The sequence below is a fragment of the Hermetia illucens genome, chromosome 3 (genome assembly GCF_905115235.1).
Source record: "Hermetia illucens chromosome 3, iHerIll2.2.curated.20191125, whole genome shotgun sequence".
Lineage (NCBI taxonomy): Eukaryota > Metazoa > Arthropoda > Insecta > Diptera > Stratiomyidae > Hermetia > Hermetia illucens.
The window spans coordinates 14947484-14970617 of NC_051851.1; the positions used below are offsets into that span (position 1 = coordinate 14947484).

Here is a 23134-nt window from a genome sequence, read left to right on the forward strand (position 1 = left end):
CTTCCTTAAGGGGGTCATCCCGTGTGAAGCCTGTTTTTTTTCACTTTTTTTTAGAAATTTTTTATGAAGAACTGGATAAATATACAAATGCGATTTTTTCACCATATATTTATTTATATCTTCAGCATAAGTACTAATTTTTCCAGCCCAATAGCATAGTTCATCATTGAAATCCAGAGCAATTTATATATCCATCTCCAAAAAAGGTGTTTTCTGCTGCCACGCTAGAGGGTGCTGTGATTATCTTAAAGAAAAAAAGTAAACGGCATTTTAACCAGTGGACTTAACTACAGTCCGCAAGCTAGGATTATTAAAAAAGATTGAAAGCTAAATGTTTGGTGGCTTGTTAAACCTTTCTTTTTGTGAATTTTGGTGTTTTTTCGAGGCTTCTTTAATGAATAAAAAAAACTAACTTATGAATCGCAATTATCCTAGTTTGCGGACCGTAGACCTAGTTGCGGACCGTTCTTCTGAATCAGTCGTGAAAATTTCAAAGAATTTCGTTGGGTAGATTTTGGGCTATGGTGGCAGCAGATTTTCAATATGCAGTTTTGAGAAAAACGCATTTAAAAAGTAGAATGCGATTTTTAGCCATAAAATCTTAACTGACCATTACTCTGCTATTCCTAGTCCATAAATCTTATATTTCTTCAAGAAACACATGTACGGCCTTGGCTTCAATTCCTGTTCTTTTAGCGAAGTCATTCGAACGTCATTCGAACCGATAAATACGCGCTTTATTGCGGTGATGGACATAAATCTGGCATGTGACGTATTACATGTTTAACACTATAATTTCCGAACGACTCCGACTATTAAAAAATCATTTTTCCCATATATTCCACACTATATCTAGGTACAATTGATGCCAGAAAAAAAATTGATTTCGCGGATCCGACACACGGGATGACCCCCTGAAACGGGAGATTCCCATACATGCCAAAGTGGGGTGTACACCTTTTTTTCACCAAATCAAATGAAAGGTCTCGATTAGTACTTTCCGAAGCTGGTCTTAATTTTGACATTTGTTCGAAAGGTGGGGAGTGCGGGGGGTCGAAAGTGATAATTTCTTTAACGGACCCATTCTCAGAAACTACTGAACCGAAAAATCTGAAAAAAAATCACAATCACATTGTAAAGGTGCTGATAAAGCTAATGCGATTTATTGAAAGCACCTTATTGCTTCCTTAAGGAAAAATTGAGAATCTAAGACATCCGGAATGAAACATCCGCACACCAGTTTCAAGTACTTTTGCATTGATATTTTTAAACATTTGTTAATTACTGCGTTGCAGACACTGCGGTACCACAATTCACATCTTCTATTTCGATTTTTTTACTTTAAATAAAAACAATGACAGTTCAAGATAACTTACGAGAGCGAGGAGGGGAGGGGGGGTGGGGTTGGCAATAATTCTTCGAAATGGGAGCTATTGACAGTGAAATGAAACGAACATTTTTTTTCTCCTTTTGTCCGTCTTTCAATAAATTTATTAATTCCTTCGGAAAAAAACTTCTCTTTTTCTTTAAAGTAAGCAGAAACCGTGTCCTTCATTTTATCGTCGCTCAAAAATTTCTTTTTCGGAAGCTCTTTCTTCGTTTTCGGGAACAAATAATAATCGCTCGGAACCAAATCTGGACAATATGAAAGGTGAGCCATTGCAACACGTGCCGTGTGCGCAGGACCGTCACCGTGCAAAAGAAGTACCGCTTTCGTCTACTTTCTCCGGGTTTTCCATTTCATAGCATCTTTTAATTTTTTGAGTCACCCAGCGCAATTTTTCGCGGTTATGGATATATCTTTTTCGCTATAGTCGATCAATATGGTTTCTTCTGAACCCCAGAAAACGGGCGGATTTGCGCTCAATATAGTTCGTAGTCATGTTGTGCTCTGCGAATTATATAAAGGAGCACTTAATGTCTGCGAGCCGCTTCGGTCACGCTGCTTCCAGGGCAGAGGTGACACAGCGTCTGACGATTTGCCTCTGCCCTGGTAAGAAACCGTAAAGCTGTCTTCGTCTAATATTTTTTAAAGTTTGGGCGCTAAACCCTAAACGGACTAAAAAAAGAGGGAGTAAGTTGCTCCCCACTTGGTCCGGTTCGACATGAAGTGGATGCAGACTTAGAACCCCGCAATCCTAAAAAAAAAAGCTAATAGTCATCAAGAGGGAGGGATTTCCGTTGGGCACGATTTTTTTTCATCGTTAATAATACTTTCCCGGAGACTAGGCAATTTATGGATTCCATTGTAAAAATGTTTTTCTGGTTTGGGGGTGATCAATTCTTTGAGCCATTTTTGACAATTTCAGAAGCGTTGTTCCGCTATACCTTGGGCCATTGATCGGAAGAAGTGATAATTCCACGGAGCGATGTCTGGAAGGTGGGGTCCCATTTGAAATTTTTTAGCGTGTCTTTGACCGGGTTTGCGAAGTTCGGCCTTGCGTTGTCATGGAAGAGAATCAATGTGCCGGTTCGCCCATTCCAGTCTTTCACTCCCCTGCACTATTTGCTGTTCGTAGCGATTGGCAGTGACTGTTTCACAGAGTTGGATGGATTGTCATAGTGCACCCACTTTTCGTCACCAATGATGTTACAATGAAGAAGTGTCTTCCCTTCGAACCTATCCAGCAAGAATTGGTCAGTTAGTTCTCTTTGCTATTTGTTGCGTTCTGGCAATTTACCCACCCAAATTCCATTTTTCCCATAGTTTATAATCGAAGAGAAACGGCTTCATCTTTTAACTTTTTTGGTTGTCACAGTCGGTTCTTGTCGTTGACATGGAAATTACCCAACTTGTAACGGCTGAAGGTATTCTTGACAAGTTCTTATTGAGGGAGTAAGCTTCTTTGAACATTTGATGAGCCTCGTTGGTTTATTCCTTGAGATGGAAAAGGCAAAGCAAAGCTCAAATTGATAAGCGGAAATTATACATGAATAGAAAGCTGCAAATTCATTCAATAGAAAATTCTTTTATTTCAACAAAATAAAGGGGCGATTTTTCGTGGAAATTATCTTCTGCATCTAATATATAATCCTCACCGATACTTTTAATATTGAAGTATTTTTCACATTGTACCTTAGAATACTATTCAAGCTAAATTTCGCGCTTGGTCAGTTATGCAGACGACGTTGCGACACTTGTTGCCGGGCGCACTGTTCAACAGATGAAAGCAGACTTGGCATATTGATGCGACGGGTAAGCGGGTGGCTGACTGCTCACGGTTCCAGCCTTACGCTGGAAAAAATCGAAGTAGCCATCTTGACCAGAAGGAGAATCCCGACCCTGCGTTCCATATCGATCGGCGAGTTGACTATAGAGTCAAAACCTGTGGTTAAATACTTTGGTTTAATGCTCGACTCGAAGATGAGTTTCTTTGACCAAATGGAAGCAGTGCGGACAGGGTTGCAGTTGGAGTCGCGGCCTTGAGTCGGTTAATGGCGAATGTTGGGGGCCCTATATCTACTAGGAGACGTCTCCTTATGAGAGCAACGCACTCGATTCTGCCCTATGGCACGGAGGTATGGGCTGATGCCCTTGACAAGGACGGGAGCATCATAAGCGCAGAGGCGGAGTGCTTTGCGAGTGGCATCTGCTTATCGCACTATCTACGAACCGGCCGAGATGGTGATCGCGGGAATGATCCCCGTTGCCCTCCTGGCCAACGAGCGCAAAGCTATCTACCGCTGTAAGCGCGAAAACTTAAAAGAGGCAGATGGACTGCGCGACTCATCGATAAATTAGACCCGTGGTTGTACCGAATGTACGGTGAGATTGATTACTTCCTTACCCAACTTCTAAGTGGACATGGAGGTTTTCAGTCTTACCTGCACAGAATTGGGAAGGCGCGATCTGCTGATTGTGTGTTGTGCAATGGAGTGGCAGATGACGCTGAACACAACCTTTTTCCTTCCTGAGGTGGGACGCCTTTTGTCAGCAGCTTTATGCAGACACAAGGGAGCTCTCTCCAGACAACATTGTCAGAGAGATACTGAAGAGCGCTGGCAGCTGGAATCGTGTTGCGCATTATGCTCAGGCTCTTCTTATTGCGAAGAAGATTGAACTCGACGGGGAGAGGGATCGGACAGTAAGTGGGTCCCTGAACTGATAATTCCCCTCCTTCCCTCCCGTTGATGAAAGGAATTTCCTGACTTGAAGTCTCCCAAAGCCGGGAGAGCGGGATGGCTAGCCCGAAGTAATGTGTCAAACGGTTCCAGACTAGTTCTCTGATGGCAGAGAGGTGTTTAGTTGGTAGTCCGACAGCGTACTTTTGCGGGAGTCCAACACTCTGTGCGTAAATGCATTCCCCTACCCTACTTCCAAAAAAAAGCTAAATTTCAAATAACTGAAAATTCCGATCAGAAGATGTAATAATAAAGGAAGCTGTTAAAAAACGAAGACGTGGCAGACCCAGCCTGAGATGGAGCAATGGAGTAGGTCAGGACGCCAGACAGCTTTTAGGGATGTCGAATTGGTGGACCTCGGAGCAAAACCGGGGTGTTTGGAGTCTCTTACTAGGGCACGCCTAGATCGGAGGTCGGTTGTTGCGCCATTGATGATGATGATGATGTTAAAAAAAATTCTATCTTGAAGAACACTTAGGGTAAACTCCGATATTTTGAGTGACCCAAACTAGTAGTTTGACGAACTGCCATTTAGGTGAAAATGTGTTTTGGTAAGCACCTCAGATTTGAATTCAGGCGGTCATCAGGATCGCGTGAATACCGTGTCTAATTTTCCGTAAATAAAGAAACAATATCATGACTGCGATGATCGTTTCTACCAATTTGCGATAAGCGCATACCTCCCTTTAGCATCAATATCATTTCTAGACTATAAACATCCATTGATTTCTCTACTAATCTGTTTGAATTTCATTTTTTCAATACAGGTAACAGTCTAACATTTATAAAGAGTCCTTGGGCGACGCCTTGTCTTGTATTGAACGGTTACATGTACAATCGTCATAGCAAAAGAAACGGCAAGGCATATTGGCGATGTCACAACTATTCAAAACGACAAATCGAGTTCCGCTGTCGTGCAAGATGTGTAATTGAAAATGGAAAAATCCGAGCTCTAACCGGAGGTTCGCACAATCATCTGCCTCATACGGAGAAAATTGCAAAAATACTTCGTCGAAATAGTATTGTAACAAAAGCAGAAGTATGTGAAGGTGTGGAGTTTAAATTTTAAATTAATTTTTGATCCCTCTGGGGAGTTGCTGATGTGAATAAAGATTGTACAAAGTTAAGGAGTTTTTGTTGAGTTGTGAGGATAATGTGGTCTTTGGAGTAAAGGTAATTTTCAGTTGCGAAGAAGCTTTTAAATTTGGTTTAATTTTTTGGTCATCAGTCGTGATTTACTTGCTCATTAGCTCGGATATAATGAACAAGGTATCCTTTGCCATTTTCCATCGATATTTGGAGAGGGAAGAGGGGGTGATATGCCTTCTTTTATCATAGTTCTGCGATATCAGGTTTTTGGAACTCACGTCATTCCGCGGATGGCATATTCAATTGCACTAAATACTGTAACCATGGGACGATTGGGTCCATTGAATGTAGGTTGCACAACGAAGCTTTCCATGAAATATAGTTAGGACGAAATTCTCTGATGGCGCACCGGACATAAAGGAATGGCTTCTTTGGTACCGCGGCCTAATATCCAAGTCATTATAAGTTGACATGAACTGTAAGGTCTGTATCTGCTCCAAAAATTCTAGATCCTTTTTTAGATCTTCCTTTAAAACGTATAAATTGTTGACTTCCCTATGTTAATGTTACATTTTTATTGCCAATTTTCGTTTTAGATCCCGCTTATCAAATAAAAGATGTATTTTTCGTGCGAAGTCGTTGGGGTCGGAAACTCTTAGTCTATCAAAACTATACCTACGCTTCGAATAAACGTATTCAAGCCACAAATACAACATACTGGAGATGCACCTATGCAACTGCACGGAAAGAGTTCCCTTGCGAAGCGCGTTGCACAACAAGACAGCGTTTCTTAGTCAGTTCCTGGGGAGTGCATAATCACGCCCCGCCAACTCATAATTTAAGAGGAAAATACATTTATGTAGATTATGATATTCAAGATCCGTAGACTAAGTAGGTTGGGATCTACTAAGCGTATTATTAAGACCATTGAGAGATTGTTCAGTTGTATTAAAATTCTAAGCTGAAAAAAAGGACCAAGTGGAAAAGAACAAAATTTTTCTTTTTGTAGTTTAATTGTTTCTCTGTCCATCATCACGAACTGAGGTCTTTCTATTTTTACATTACCCCAAGCTTATTATTATTTCAAACTCTATGAAAGTAGGTGGACCCTTTCGGTTTGGCATGGAACAGTATAGAAGAATTGCAAGTTTCTCGGGGGAAATTGAAGCACAAAGGCTAGAACAGTCAGCGATGACGCGTAAGGGTCGTCGATGCACTGAGCCCCACATAGAGATCTAAGGCAACCAGCAATGAAGTATAATTTTTCCAGTTTGCAGAACAAGAAAAAATGTATCATTTAATCAATAAAATTTCATTTTATCTGATTTTTGCTTTTGTCTTTAGTTTCAGATAAAACTCCAGTTATTATTCAGGTATAATTAAACAAACTCCGAATTATTCACTTTTCACTAACATGCATTATTTTTCAGATGATGGAGAAGATGATGAACCGATTGATGTAGACCAGTTGCGATACAGAAACAGCATAAAAGGAAATTTGCAATTATGTGTTGATGGATATCCATTTACTAAGCATAGAGTTACCGCATTTACAACATACTGGCGATGTGTCCAATTTCGTCCTTTTGGGTAAATACTAATCGAATGTTTCTTGGTAAGTTATTATTTGATTTTTTGAAATTTGTATGATGCAGATGCAGAGCACGCATACGTACCAAATCCGATGGAGCCGGTCAACAAGTGGAAATTGTCGATCGTCATCATAATCATAGTATACTTACTCAACGAAGGAAGAAGGGTTCATTGAAAGCGCTCTATGCAGCACGAAAAAAGTCAAATGAAGATAATATCAAATTGAAGAAAAGGACCAGACAATAGAGAAGCTCATTAATACGTATTCGAATAAATGATTTGTATGTAAATTTAAAACAAAAAATTCAAAGGTATGGAAACATAAGGGTCTTATTGTTATTCAGGATGTCTTGTTTAGAATACATTTTCTACAGCCCTTTTCTTCGGCTTGTCGTGATCGGTTTCGCCATATGGATCTATCGAATGCTTGATCTGAGTGCTATCTCGAGGCTTTTAAATCCCCATCCAGCATATCAAGCCACCGTTGTTTCGGCCTGCCTTTTGGTCCTTTACCATTACTTCGATGTTCAGACCAATCTTGGCAAGTGAATTCTCGTTAGGACGAATTGCGTGACCATACCATCGAAGATGCCTCTCTCGCAATTTGTCCACGATGGGTGCAACCCCATAACGATCGCGGGTATCCTCATTTCGGATGTAATCAAAACATCTCACGCCACTAGTTCAACGCAACATCTTCGTCTTCATTACCACAAGACCCCGTTCATTGTCTTTCATAGTCAGCCAACACTCAGAACCATAGAGGGCGAGAGGACGGACGACATTCCGGTAAATTTTCGATTTGAGACGTTTGTTGAGACTGCAATCAAAAAGAACACCAGTTGTGGAAAGCCACTTTATCCAGGTTGCGTTAATACGTGTAGCAATTGCATAACACAGTTCTCCATTGGCTGATAGCGCTGACCCGAAATATTTAAATCGCTCAGTTCTGGGCAGATCACTACCGCTGACAGTGATTGTGTCTGTTTCATGGGGATCGGTCGTCAAAAATTCAGTTATATTCAGATTCAATCTGAGACCGTGTTGCATGAGGCGATCATTCCATTTTTGGACAAGTTGTTCAAGATCATTTTTGCTATTAAATGCTAGGAAAACATCATCGGCATAAAGCAGTGTGTAGTGCGGTGGACGTTGGATGTCCCGTGTGACGGTGTCCATAACAAGAACAAAGAGGAGTGGCGAGAGGGCGCTTTCTTGATGAACATCAACAGAGATACGAAGAGGTTTTCATACACCCGTCATACTTCGAACTTTATTTTTCGGATCGTGATAGAGCGATTGAACCCAGTGCACGAGTTCTTCTGGCACCAAGTGTTGTCGTAAAGCATACTAGATGAGTTAAAGGTCCAGAAATGCAATGTAAAGAGGGAGATGCTTCTCACGGTGTTTCTCCATGAATAACCGCGCAGTGTGTATTGTGTCATTAGTTCCGCAGTTTTTGACAAATCCGGCTTGATTCACGGTTATTTCAACGACTTCGTGAATAGGGTTGACACGAATACGTTCAAAAATCTTGATGGTATGGGAAAGTAACCGGATCGACGGAAATTTGAACATTCTGCTGGACCACCTTTTTTTCCATATTGGAACAGTGAAACTTTTTTGCCTGCCAAATGGTGTTCTTCCTTCCTGAATAATCCGATTAAAGAATTCCCTGAGCCACAGTGTTGGTTCCCAGCTCTTCGCTTTCCAGAGCTCAGATGCGATGTCGTCAGGTCATGAGGCTTTCGCCAATTTCATTCGTTTTATTGCCTCCTCGACTTAATTTGCGCTGACATGAAAGTCTTGGAGGTTTAACGTGAGGACCTGCCGTGTAGGAATAATACCACGGTCCTCTTCGGACACGAATTAATTTTGTGAACACAATCAGAGCCCCGCTATGACTGGCACAGCGGTACTGGTTTATAATCAGTGCAGGCTCAGCATTCATACCAGTGGATACAAGGCCTTTCTAATACCTCTGCCGCAACTAAGGGGTACGGCACCTGGGTTGTACATCGCAACTCCATGCTTGAGCTCCGAGGAGCTCTGACCACGATGTAGGCATAGCAACAATCACCACGAAACTCCCACTAGGAGACCAACCGCATATAACCGGGCCGAGAACACATCCTTCAAGAATTCTCCTGGAGTATATGCTCTCAGAGGGCCACGGGTGACAGCGACCGCTTTCTTTACTTTCCGGTTGGCATTCTTTAAAATTTACCAATCGGACGGTGTTTTATTATCGAGAAATTTGTGGTATAGGCGTTTCTTTTCACAGACCTTCATTTAAACATCGTCATTCCAAAGCCAAGTATCTCGGTTGATGTACCGCTCATCCGGCTTGGTAACCCCGATGGTTGCAGAGGCCGCTTTGTGGATCGTGTCTTTCATTTGGTTCCACGATTCTTCCACATTTGTAATGGTCGGTAATCGCGTGGTGAGATCATTTCTTCTTTTTTCTCACGAAATCGCCACCATTTAATGTGCCGCAAGCCAGTGCGTTCCTCACGCCATATTATCGGTGGCTTAATTCGCAGGACGGCAATCAACGGCCGATGTTGAGGTGCGATAGTCTCATAGGGAAGGGCTTTGCAATCAGTGACAATGGTGAAATGTCGGCGTCTTATGAGAATATAGTCGATTGGCGTTTTACTGTTCCCACTATAAAATGTAGGAAGATGAGACAATCGTTTGATGAACCATGTGCTCATAAGTACTAGGTCATGTGTGTCCGCAAAATCGATTATACGCTCACCACCCTCATTGCGCGCTCCAAACCCCTTTCTCCGATGGCACTTGTTACCGTCTGCCTTCTAACCCACATGACCATTATGGTCGTCGGCAATGGTGATATAGTCATCAGCAGGCACGCGACAAGTCTTTTCATCGAGAAGTTGTCAAAGGGCATCTTTCTCTGTCTGTGGTGTGTACGCGGTGAAGAAGTGAATAGTGCGATCAGCTGATATAATGATGAGCTTCATCAGCCGATCATCAAATCGTTCGACTTCTTTAATGGCATCACGGAAGCCCTCTGAGATGCCAATGCCAACACCATATTGAATGTGTGGGCTACCAAAATAGAGAAGTTTATAGCCATTTTTACCGTGTTCTCGTTCAATGTTGCTGCTTTTGACATCAGACCATCGGGTTTCTTGCAGTGCGCAGATATCAATGCGCCTTTTCCGCAGGGCTCTTGCGAGCTTTTCGGTCTTTCCAGTTAGGGTACCAACATTTAGCGTGCAGACACGTATTTGTTTTGTTCGTTTTGTTCCACGGGGTGCGATGTGTTGGAATGTCATGCAATTATTTTCGATGCGGCGCTCTTATTAGTCGTAGCTAGGGTTGGTCACTACGAGAAACTGATGAATGACTGGGTGATTTTATATGCTTAGTTAAGACTTATAGAGCTCTGCCCCCCAAGAGGCGGCTGAGTAGTACTGCTCATTACAAATAGTGATTGACAGGGGAATGAAGCAAACAATGCTAAATATTCTGACCAGACTGACAGATTGTATTCCCCCGTGATATTTAAATATTCGTCAGTCCGATTCGTTACATGTTTCGTGGTTAATTTGGCGTCATTGGAATGTAATGATTGGTGCCAGACTGAACGTGTAAATCGGCACTTAGCCTTACAGTGGTATTCCGATCAGCTTGCTACGAAAAATTGAAACCGTTTCTGTAAAGCCTTGTTTCGTGCATGTGACATGAATTCGCCAATTGAACAACGACACACGACATGTTTTGTGCTAATAAAAGCCTTATTAAGATTAGTTACTAGACAAGATTCGGGGAATTAGTTTATCTTATTCTCCGTAAGTTTCGAGATGTTTGAATGCGCTTAAGAACTGCCGGATGAACTAAGATGGACGACGTACCTCGCTCTGGATCACCCATAACCAACAACAATGGACTCCGTGTGTGCGAACTTTCTATTTTTGATTGTGGATTGAATGTTCTGATGATTATCAAAACTCTTAACCTGCTAAAAATAATTGTGCATAACCATGCCAAGTTGGTTTCCAAATTGTTGACTGACAATCACAAAAATTTGATAATTGTCGCGTTTGAGTTGCGTGCGGAAAGCTATTTCTTAGTCAAAGGGATTATCGGTACAAATGCCAACCGGAGACCAAATGCCAAAGTTCCAAGTGGCACATCTCACTGTCCCCGAAATCCAATAAGGTGAGAATGGGCAAATCAAGCCTCAAAACGATGCTGATCGTGTTTTTCGATTCTAAACGCGTGATCTACAAAGACTTCGTACCAAGAAAAAGAATCGTCCTACTGAAGACGTTGACGTTGCAGCGTGCAGTGCCGTCAGACTACGTGGGTCCGGATGCTGAAATACCTTGGGAAATCTGGGCATTATGCCATACGCAAGCTGAACTTCACGAGAAACTTTGCTGTGGACTTTCCAACCAAGGCAAAGTGGAAGACCGGCGGCGTGTTGCAGGGTTATGATTCAGTATTCTTTACCGATGGATCAAAGATGGCCTATGGAGTCGACGCGGGGGTTTTCTCGAATACACATACTGTATCCAAGTCGTATGGTCTGCCAAGTTTCGCCAGTGTATGCCAAGCAGAAGTACTAGCGATATTGGAAGGCTGCCGATGGCTGGAGCGAGATTCGAGCCCCAAGCGTAACATAGTCATTCTGACCGACAGCCAAGCGGCCATCAAGGCTTTGTACTCAGCGACGGCATCTTCCAGGCTGGTGGGGCAGTGCAGAGACGCGCTGAATCGTCTGGGCGGCACGCGCAAGGTCACCCTCCTCTGGGTTCCCGGGCATAGGAAAATAGAGAGGGGTGAGCGGGCTGATGGATTGGCCAGGCGAGGCTCTGCTCTTGGCAGCCCTTCGGTGTTGCGTTGGCGGTTGTCAGGGGCGGAGTCTACTCGCACTACGTGGCAGCCGCGGGCCTTAGATGGCGAAGACTTATGAGCTATGCCAAGTTAAGGAGAATTTGGCCCGCTTATAATATAGCCCAATCACGAGAGCTCTTGTGCCAGACGCGGGCAAATGCATTCAAGATTACCGCGGTCTGCACGGGGAACTGGCCCATAGGGTAGTTGGTAAACTGATTTGCCAAGGAAGTCGTAAAAGCTCATACCCCTGAATAGCAGAATTTATACTCATGTTACAGTTGGGAGTTTTAATGAAAGAAACTGGGTCCGCTAGACTTACAATTTATTATAGTTTAAGCAGGAGGACACGAAACCCTAGGAGGGCTTACACCCGGACATTGCTTCTTGAATTACCACATGGAGGAAATCGGCGTGTTGGCCTTGACTATATGCAGCCAGAGATTGAGGAGGCCCTGCATTTTGCGGCTGCCCGGCTAATTGGTTTTTATTTGTTCAATTTTTTTCTGTAATGTAGAAAAGTGGATCAAACAAATAAGATTTTTGTAGAGGCATCTGCTTGCTCTCTCTCACAAGTCATTATCCTTAGTCTGAGACCCTGGATTAGGAAAAGTAGGCAATCAGAGCCAGACTGAGGATAAATACCAACAGTCTGACTGGGTGCCGACTCTTCTTATTTCTATTAATGGACAACATTTCGATCGCATCCAACAATTTGTATCTCCAGGCAGCGTTGTTTCTTCTTCGAACTTAATGTCATACCACGTATAGATAGCGCTAAGTCCCCCTTCGCTGCTTTCTAACGCAGCATCAATGATCTCTCTGTATTACTATATGGGGGCAGCACTGCTACTCCAAAGTTCCAGGCCTTTCATAAATTTGTATCTCCTTTGTGTCATCAGGGCTCTTTGATCGAGACAGTTTTGAATGAGGAACTACATTGGCATATGGCCCAGATACCAGTAGATGTGTTGATCAGCAGCCGAAAATGCTAATGGGGTCACACTTTGAGAAAGGGAAAATTTCATCGCGGGCTTTGCCATGGCCCTTCACATTAATAAAATACGTAATAATAACTGTCCTACATCAGATCAGGTCGCCTTATAATAAGCTGCTACTTTTTCATAAATGTATATTTACAAAATCCTAGAAATATACTATGATAAATATACAATCTGGAAATAATGTCTGCTCTTTTGTTTCATGATATTGTGGATTAGTTGATTTTCACAAGATTACTCGCAGCTTTTTCCAATATTAACAAATTACTTTCCATTCCTTTCAGGTGTGTCTCATAAATTAGAAACTATTAAGATTCTTCCTGAGTTGACTTATAACAAGCGCGGTCAACTTGTATACGATAATCACACATTTTCTGGAATAGCTAAAGCTGGGCCGGGGAACTGTGTTTATTGGAAATGCTCATTTTATAAGAGAACACGATGCAAAGTTGTAATTAAAACTCGTGGTAAAGAATGGCTTGACATTAAAGGCGAACATAATCATGAGCCGTTGGGTGATAAATTATATCAGCCAAAATTGTGGACAGAAGCTGATGATGGTTAATTCCGATCGCCTAATGCTTGCAACAGAAAATTTAAGACGAATTAACCTTGCCATTCCCACCAAACCATGACTTTCACAGACCATATTTTTTTGATTCAATAAAGAAAATAGTTCATTGTAAAATTTTTGTTTCATTTAACAATAATTACTGTCAACTTTCTTTATTTTCCTTTGGCGGCGACTTCATTAAGGTTTCGATAATCAGTACCACACGATGTGTGTCTAGAGCACTTCATTCAACAGTAGAATCGTAGACTATAGGATTACAGTTCCTTGTAGGAGGCAATGTGGTCAGCATTGCGCTCATCCGTGATTACTGCCCTCATTTGACTCAGGTACCCATTCACAGCTGAGTTGGCTGGTATCCGATGTCAAGTTACGATGCAAGTTTCACTAAAAAAAAGAACGAAAAAGTTGACTGATGGTTTCGTCCAGGGCAGATGCAACTCATCGCTCTGGGAGCGTGACCGAAAGTAACGGCAGATGGGGCCAGAGGTGAGGCAGCGTCTGATGAGTTGCCGCTGCCCTGGACGAAACCGTCAGTCAACTTTTTCGCTCTTTTTTGAAAACTTGGGTGTTTAACCCAAAAAAAGTAGTCCTTGGACTACAAAAGAGGAAGTAAGTTGCTTCCCAAGTGGTCCGGTCAGTCACCAAGTGAGTGCGGACTCAGGACACCCAGCATCCTTAACAACAAATTTCGCCGCTGCCAGCATAGCAAAATATGCTGGTGACAAAACTTTCCGTAATTAGCTTGGGTTGCTAATAAAAAGTTTAAACAAAAGCTGAGAGTGAGAGGGTTTCTATTTTAGGCGATAAGCGTCAAAGGATTTTGTTCTGTGTGCCTGGCTATTTGGGAACTCCAGTTACTTAAGAAAAGTGTTCCTCCCCCGTCTGCAGCCCAGTTAGTTAGTTAGTTTCGTTTACTGGGAGGAAGCCGCAACTCCAAGCACTCAAGCCATTGTTAGGACCATTGTACTATCCCCGTAAATCGCCTATTCAATGGTTTCCCGCCTACGGCGTTCGCGGGTTTTAGCAAATCTGTGAACATTCTTCAGAGGCAGAGAGTGTGCTGATTCTTCATTGAAGAAAACCTTGCCAAGGTATCTTCGTTATAAAAAGTGCATGGCCGTCTCCTCCTCCTCACATTGGCTGCACATAGCCGAAACCACCACCCCAATCTTTCCCATATGATAGTTTAAGGAGCAGTGTCCCAATAAAAGCGGTACTAGGGTTTTCATCTCCCACTTCTTAAGGGACAACAAAAATGCCGCTTTAATGACCCCGGGCTCTTTCACAAGGATTTTCACCTGCACTCGGCTGCGTGATTCCTTGCAAGTTCACCCTTCAGAGTAGACTTAACAGCGGATGGGCGGATTCCAAAAGCTGGTTCTGGCCCCACCATTGTGGATTCAGACCCTCGGCGAGCCAGTCCCTCAGCCTCCTCATTATCAGCGACTTCTCTGCAGCCCAAGTGTAGCGGATATTTTTTCATTTCAATTGCGATAACATAGCCTTGCTCCGTTTTCTCCATACAAGAGAGAGAATCCATGCTTTTCAGTGTAGAACGCGGTAAAGCGCGTCTGTTTTCAACGACACGACAGAGCGCCCATTGAAAACGACGCAACAAATTGGCTAACACCAACTGGGAACGACACAACACAGATAGAATACAAGCGTTTTCCTAGTAAGCCAACATGATGATTTCCCAATTCATCTACATATGTATTTTATAAGTGGCAATTGTTTATTAGTATGTACAGTGCAACTGCAGAAGTCCAATTCAGATGGAAACATTTGTCTGATCGAGATGAAGACATCTGGCCAAATGGCGAAACCGATCACGGCGAGCCGACCCCGCTTGTAAACGGGACAAAGGCTGAAGAAAAAGAAGATATTTTGCTTTGTGATGTCTGAAACAAGTACGGACATTCGAATGGACTGTCTCCTCCTCCAGGTAATATTGTGTTATGTCGTGTCGTTCCCAGTGGGCCTTAAATGTTGAACATTTGGACATGTCTCATTGTCAAATCACCTCCCTGTCAGTTACGTTTTTACTCCCTGGCAAGATGACTATACACAGGAGGTGAAACTGCCTAGGCAAGCTTTGAATTTTCACGGGACAAAAAAGATTACTTCAGGCAGTTGAGATCGCATTTGTGTTCTGCGTATCTTCATTGGTATTTGCTCTTATTTATTCCATGGTTTTAGTGTACGTGACTGCATTTGTAATAGAAATTTTCCAGCTTCCACCCCCAACGATTAAATCCCCATCAACAATATGCCACGTATCTCAGAAAGATTGGGGAGAATCCTACAAGATTTCATTGACAAAAAATATGCTACAGAATTCCGCACAATGTGGGAAAATTCTTCTCAAAAACCCAGGCCCGCGTCTCAAACAAGCAAATGTGGTTTACAAGACACCGTACGGAGGAATGTAAGGTCATATAGTATATGCGCTCAAACGCTTTTTCCAGATTCCGCTCTATTTTTGTCCTTACTTTTTGTTCAGTTTCTATCTCCGGCTCAATAGGTTACGGTGGGCGGGTCACTTAATCCGTATGGATGAGGATGATCCAGCCCGGAAAGTCTATAAGGGCAATATCTATGGTAGAAAAAGAAGACGAGACAGACCTTGCCTGAGATGGAACGATGGCGTAGGTTAGGACGCCAGACAGCTTTTAGGGATATCGAATTGGTGGACCTCTGCGCAAAATCGGGGTGGCTGGAGTTCCTTATTAAGGCAGGCCTAGACCGGATACCGGTTGTTGCCCCGTTGATGATGATGATGACTCTCTCACTTGTTTTTCAGGTTGTAAAATCAACAGTATCTTGATGTGGTGTAGAGTGGTGTGCATATATTTGCCAAGATATTGTTCTAAGTTTGACTGAAACACCGAAGCGGATTAGGTGCTGGCTGTATAGATATATGGTTAGAAAAGCACGTAAAAGGTACTTATTGAGGGTCGAAGCCGTCCTTGCCCGCGGTAACTTAAAACCCTTTTGGTCAAACGCTCGCAATTCTCGTTTGCTGAATCCGTTGCCAAGTGCCCACAACATTCCCCGACCTTCTCTGCACCTACTTCTCGTCAGTGCTTCCTCAGGGCTTCCTCGAGCCCTTCACTCTCTACACCTCTCATAACTGCAGACTGCTCCGAATCTCTGGCCATTCCTCTCCTTACACCTTCCTTGGTTGAGTTCCTCATTGGTAAACTTGACCCCAATGTCGGACCTGGCCCCGATGCACTTCATAACCTTTTCCGCCTTAACTGTAGAAAACACATTTCCCTCCCCCTGAGTATTTGCAACAAAAGTCTAGAAGAATGCTACTTTCCCCATTCCTGGAAAGAGGACCTTATCATTTCTATTCTCAAGAGTGAAGACCTTTCTGTTGCTGTGAACTACCGCCCCATTTCTCTTCTCTCCTCTTGCTCCAAAATTCTGGAAAGATACGTCAACGACTGGTTGACCGCTCACTTCGGTCACCTTATTGTCAAAGAGCGGCATGGTCTCGTGAAACATAGATCTATGGCTTCAAACCTTCTGGTTTTTACCAACTTCGTTGCTAAATGCTTTAATTCACGACAGGAAGTACATTCTATTTATACCAATTTCTCTAAACCCTTTGATATCGTTGACCATAACATTCTCCTCTCTAAACTTTTATTACTAGAATTCCCTCCCTCAGCCATCTCCTGGCTTTCCTCCTATCTCTCATACCGTTCTTGCAAAGTTTCTTTTCACGGTTACTCATTTCGTTCCTTCTCTCCTTCCTTTGGTGTTCTGTATACTTGGCCCGTTACTCTTCCTGTTTTTTATCAATGACCTCGCCTCCATCCTCACCTGTCCGTATGTGCTTTACGCAAACGACCTTAAAGTGTTTACCTCTGTTTCATTTCCGTTGGACTGTGCTCTCTTACAGTTGGATGTTCTATTCACGACCACCCTCAATCTCCCCTCCCTACACCAACGCTGTATCTTTCTTGATATGTGTACTCTTTTCAGTCATGTGGGTGCTTCTCTCAGGAGTTGGGTTTGTATCCGCACAATTGTGTGGATGACCGAAGTCCAGTTTGCCTCCGACCTGAGCATTTCCCGGATTAAGTTTTGGGGGCTCATGGCGACACCCAGGGGCTCGCTAAGGGTTCTTCTCTCCTTCTGGAATCTCGGGCACTCAAACAGCACATGCTCTTGGTCCTCTGCGATCCCACAACATCTGTAACATTTCGGGGAATCATCCACACCGATACGATGCAGATACGTTCGGTAGCAACTACCGTGTCCAGTGAGAAACTGCGTGAAATGATAGTTCACCTCCCCGTGTCGTCGGTAAAGCCATTCCCTAATTTCAGGGATAAGCTTGTATGTCCACCGACCCTGCAACGACTCGTCCCACCATCGTTACCAGAGTCTATGTGACTCCTCTCTTGCCGTTCGCCGATGATCTGCTTCCGTTCCTGATGAACCCGCCTGCTTTCGTCCATACAAACATCGCATCTCTCTCGCTAACAGGTTAGGACCACCCATGCGATTCAAAACACTGCATCATCCCAACTAGTTCGAAATGAATTAATCTTCCTCCAGTTCTGTACTTTTTCCAAAGTCTCCGCCCACACAAGCGACGCTTACAACAATATGGACCGCACGACCCCAGCTATCAGCAGCGTGCTACACTGTTTTGGCCCACCTACGTTCGGTATCATCCTGGCAAGGGGCGTGGTGGCCTTTGCAGCTTTTCACAGGCGTACGATATATGCCCTTTGAAACTTAGCCTGGCATCAAGAGTCACACCGAGGTATTTGCTGGTCGGCTATGAAACGATCATATGGCTTCCAACCCGCAGACTGATCGTATTTCTTTTCCGGCGAGTTGTAATGAGGATTGTCCCCGTCTTTTCCTCTGCCAGCCTCAGTCCGGCCCCCTCAAGCCAGGACCTTACAGCCATGACCGACTCGGTGGCGTATTCCTCCACATCCTCCGGGAGTTTTGCAACAATCACTATGGCCAGGTCATCTGCAAAACCGATCAACGTGGCCTCCTCTGCTCCGGGAAGCAAGAGCACCCCGTTATACATCACGTTCTAGAACAGAGGGCCTAACACCGAAACTTGTGGTACCCCCGCTGTAATGATGTATTTATTGAGCCCATCGTCCGTCTCGCAGTAGAGAGCTCTGTCCGACAGGTAACTCTCGATTAACTTAGTCAAATAACCAGGTGCATTAATTCTGGCCAATGACTCCTTAATTCAGTCCCAGTTGGCGGAGTTGAATGCATTTTTTACATCCAGCGTCATCATGGCACAACACTTGCCAGAAAGTATTGCTTTTCGAGCCAAGTCCATCACTTTTCTCACCGCGTCAACAGTAGGACGAGCTTTCCGGAACGTATATTGTTCATCCGCAGGACCATTCCCCTCTTCCACAATTAGGATCAATCTATTGTAGATGATGCGCTCGAACATCTTCCCCATAGTTTCCAACAAACAGATAGGCCGATAGGATGCTGGGTCCCCTGGTGGCTTGTCTGGTTTAGGCAATAACACCAGTTTTTGTCTTTTCCACTGTGAACATTCAAAGTTCGTCACATAGGGAAAGATAAAAGCTTTTATATCTGAAGCGTACAGCTCCGCTTTCTCTATTTGTTCTCACATCGCTTTGAACAGCTCTCACCTTCCGCTGTCCACTTGTGTGTGTGTTTCAGGTGGGGGAGAGGCAAAGCCTCTGAGCACTCAGAATTCGTTTATGTATCGCAGGATTTCCTTTAGTGGATGTGATGCTATCCGCTGCAACACCAAAAATCTGATGTCTGATGCGTCCATAGGCGGGGAATTCACATAGAAAATGTTCCTCGGGTTCCGCTTCCTCATTGCAGGATGGACACGTATCATCTTGGATAATTCCTATTCTGGACATATACCCAGCTGGTGAAGTATGGCCAGTCAGAATGCCCACAATACTTCTGGAAGTCTTCCTGCTTTTCGACAGGATAAACTTTGCAATATGTTTGTTTGGTTCTGACAGGAAGAGTTTGGTCTGTGTAGCAGCATTAAGGCTTCGCCACCTGTCATTATGGGAAGCTTGTTCCCAGTTCTTGATAGTAGCATCAGCCAATGCTACCGACACCCCAACTGCTGGTTCCGGCCCTGGCATGGGGAAAGTTGAAGCCTCTTTTGCTAAGGCATCCGAGATTTCACTTCCCTCTACCCCACAATGATCCGGTACCCAGAGTAAATCCACCGTATTGAATCTAGAAACAGAATCCAACCGGTTTCTACATTCCTGAACGATTTTTGAAGTGATCAAAGTACTACTAAACACCCTCAATGCAGGTTGCGATGCGCCTGCCCTTCAACCACTTGTCAATCATCCAGGTTGCAGTCTTTAGGATCGCATACACTTTAGCTTGAAAGACCGTTGTGTATGGTCCCAAAGGAAAAGCCCTCTTCTCGTTTTTATTGGAGAGGTAGACTCCTGTTTCAGAACCATTTTCTGTCTTTGAGCCAGCGGTGTAGAAGACATCAGTATATCCTAACACGCATCCTTCTGGTTCTGGTTCTAGTGATGGATCCACGATTAATGTCATGTGGAGCCGTTGACTAAAGAGTGGTGTTAGAATTTAGTTTAAGCGTCTAATTTTAGTTTTTCACACAAATATTAATATCTAACAACATTAGTTATTCCCATATTAAAACTTCAACTTTTTTTCAGATACAGCTGAGTTATTAACCACTGCTGAGAGCAAAAAGAAAGATACTACATTAGGAAAACATAAATCGCCGTCTTCCATCCAGCTGAGACCGCTCCAACAAATAAGCAGATATACAGTCGAATGCACGGTCGATCTAACAGACGCGGACCAATCAGCAGTCATGGATGCTAAGAAGCAAACGTCTCCGCAAAAACTCAATCCATTGGAAGCTATCGCTTTCAAAAAACCCATCAAACTAACGAACAGTTTGAGCTCGATACCACCTGAAAATATTATCTGCAAGGCAAGCGACGGGCACATGTTGGTACTACTGCAAATGGCACGATTGAAAGGATTCTGTGTGGAATGCATTAAGACGAGTTCGTGTAAAAATTTCAAAATGAAATTAATGAAAATTAGCACATTTTGTCCTGCTTGCCCGGGAGGCAATTGGATTTGTCAGAGTTGTTTTAAGAAGTTGCATAATTAGTGGTAGTTTTGTTTAAGTTAGTAACCTTATAAAAGTTAGTAAAATAATTTAGTTTTCCCGAATTTGATGTTTTACTAATTTTGTTCAAGATTCTCGAAACCATTTGATTTCATATTGGAATTGTTAAAATTGCTAGCAATATAGTGATACCTGCGAAAGAAAGTATTTTCCTTTTTTTATTGTAAGATATTTATTGCGCGAACGTAGACACTTTAAAATTCGCCTTCAACTTGCGCAATTTGCAAAATCGATCAAAACCGGTAAGTGTTAGAGATTAATTAAATAGCAATAAACATATACTACCGCTGACAGTAAATTCCTCCTCCTTCCAGATTTTGGAGCTATGATTTGGTCCGCAGGCAAACCCCGACACAACGGACCTAGTTTGAATATCAGAAAGGAACGTGAGCTCTCCATCTCTCCGTAACCACTTTGCTTCAGCCATCGGATACAAATGAACATCCAATCCCCGTCGAGTACATCGCAATCAAATGTCTGGAGGAACCATTAACTTTTCACTCCTAAGTGATCAATCCGCGCTGATTGCCGGAAACTATGAACGTTCAAATCGCTTCACCTTTATATCAATTCTAATTCGCTAAGCGTCTGAGAGCCAATAATACAAAACCTAGTGAAAAGCCTCCAAAATCAAGAATCACTTATCGAAAATAGAGATCATAATCCAAAAATCAAAAATTACAAAACGATTAACTTCTGAAAAGGAGCCAACAGATTCTGAATTCTTCATAACACCAAAAAAAAAAAAAGAAAATTTGAAACATCCCCATCATCGCAAAGCCATTGCCTTCAACGGATTCTTGTCAAATACGGCCTCTGCCAGTTCTCCAGCACTTGTAAGGATATGTTGTCATGGCTAATTGGGTCTTTTTATTGCTTGTGATGTTATAATTGTCTTTGTGCTTGTACACTGGTGATATATCTGTGTCCCACAGCACAGCTATGTGTTGATTTTAATGTCCTGATTCATATCTTGCGAAACAAATTCAAGCTATTATTTCAGCTGTACCTACAGCGAGTAGTGCTGCTAGTTCATCTAATGGTTCTGGATAAACTGACTGGAGAGGAGCTTGGTTGTTCTTCTACTTGATGAGCTTAGTGAAACGGTTGCCATGACTGCTAACCAAAGCTTGATAAATTTATAACAGAGCTAGTAAACTCAATCTATTTTGACTCAAAGCTGGAGCTTGTAGTTTAAACAGGGACATTCATCATCATCAACGGCGCAACAACCGGTATCCGGTATAGGCCTGTCTTAATAAGGAACTCCAGACATCCCGGTTTTGCGTCGAGTCCACCAATTCGATATCCCTAAAAGCTGTTTGGCGTCCTGACCTATGCCGAACGTTGCCAATAGTTGGCAATTTATCTTGCTAAGAACCCAAGTTTCCGAGGAATACATGATGACTGGCAAGATCATTGTCTTGTACAGTAAAAGCTTTGATTCTATGGTGAGACGTTTCGAGCGGAACAGTTTTTGTAAGCTGAAATAGGCTCTGTTCGTTGTCAACAACCCTGCGCGGATTTCATCGTCCTAGCTATTATCGGTTGTGATTTCGACCCTAAATAGGAGAAATTTTCAACGGCCTCAAAGTTGTTGTCTCCAATCTTTATTTCTCCCGTTTGACCAGTGCGGTTTGATGTTGTTGGTAGGTTGATTTTTGGTGTTGACGTTGCCACCATATATTTTGTCTTGCCTTCATTGATGTGCAGCCCAAGATCTCGGGTCAATGCCGTCTACTCAATCTGGATGAAGTCAGTTTGTACGTCCGGCATACGCCCATAGTTGGGTGGACTTAAAGAGGATCGTACTTCTTGCAACTACCTCAGCATCACAGATCACTTTCTCTAGGCCCAGATTAAAGGGGACGCACGATAGGGTATCCCCTTGGCGTAGACCGTTGTTGATGTCGAATGGTCTCGAGAGTGATCCCGCTGCTTTCATCTGGCCTCGCACATTGGTCAGGGTCAGACTTATCCATTTCGTCGGGATAAAGAATTCTCCCATGGCCGTGTACAGTTTTATCCTGGCTATGCTATCATAGCCGGCTTTAAAATCGATGAAAAGATGGTGCAACTGATGTCCATATTCCAATAGTTTTTCCATCGCTTGCCGCACAGAGAAAATTTGATCTGTTGCTGATTTACCTGGAGTGAAGCATCTTTGGTATGGACCAATGATGTTCTGGGCGTATGGGGCTATCCGGCCTAGCTAGATTGCTGAGAATATCTTATAGATGGTACTCAGCAGCGTGACACCTCTATAATTGCTGCACTGTGTGATATGTATGAGACAGATAATGCCTCGTTGCCAATTGTCAGGCATTGATTCGCTGTCCCACATCTTGAGCACTAGTTGATGAACCACTTGGTTGACCAATTGGTCGCCTCCATATTTAACCAATTCGGCTATAATTCCATCGGCTCCTGGCGACTTATGATTTTTAAGCCGATGAATTCCACGGACTGTTTCTTCTATACTTAGTGGTGACAGTTTTTGGCTGTTGTCTTCAGTTGGCGGGACCTCCAACTCGCCGATGTTCTGGTTGTTCAGTAGTTCATCAAATTACTCCACCCATCGCTCCAATATGCCCATTTTGTCGGAAATCAGATTTCCCTCTTTGTCTCGGCAGGATCACCATCGAGGTGTGTAAGGCTTCATCCTGCTCACTTGTTGGTAAAACTTGCGCGCCTGGTGCG

General features: G+C 43.2%; 1 protein-coding gene across 38 annotated transcripts in view; it reads left to right on the forward strand.

Annotated features, from left to right (window-relative positions):
• The window catches only part of LOC119650904 (modifier of mdg4), a 301775-nt gene that overhangs the window by 45320 nt on the left and 233321 nt on the right, over window positions 1-23134 (forward strand). The window contains exons 5-7 of one of the 38 annotated variants that reach the window (XR_005249387.1): window positions 6556-6584; window positions 6642-6801; window positions 6867-7008. The exons of 32 other annotated variants lie outside the window; for them this stretch is intronic. Coding sequence is in view for 5 of the 6 variants with exons in the window: in XM_038054095.1 (XP_037910023.1) it covers window positions 19947-20416 (470 nt within the window). In the remaining variant the exon portion in view is untranslated. Of the gene's footprint in view, window positions 1-4889; window positions 5250-5807; window positions 6113-6555; window positions 6585-6641; window positions 6802-6866; window positions 7116-12958; window positions 13284-19946; window positions 20468-23134 lie in introns of those variants that run through there. 5 more of the 38 variants (XM_038054104.1, XM_038054095.1, XM_038054112.1 and 2 more) reach the window with 5 other exon arrangements.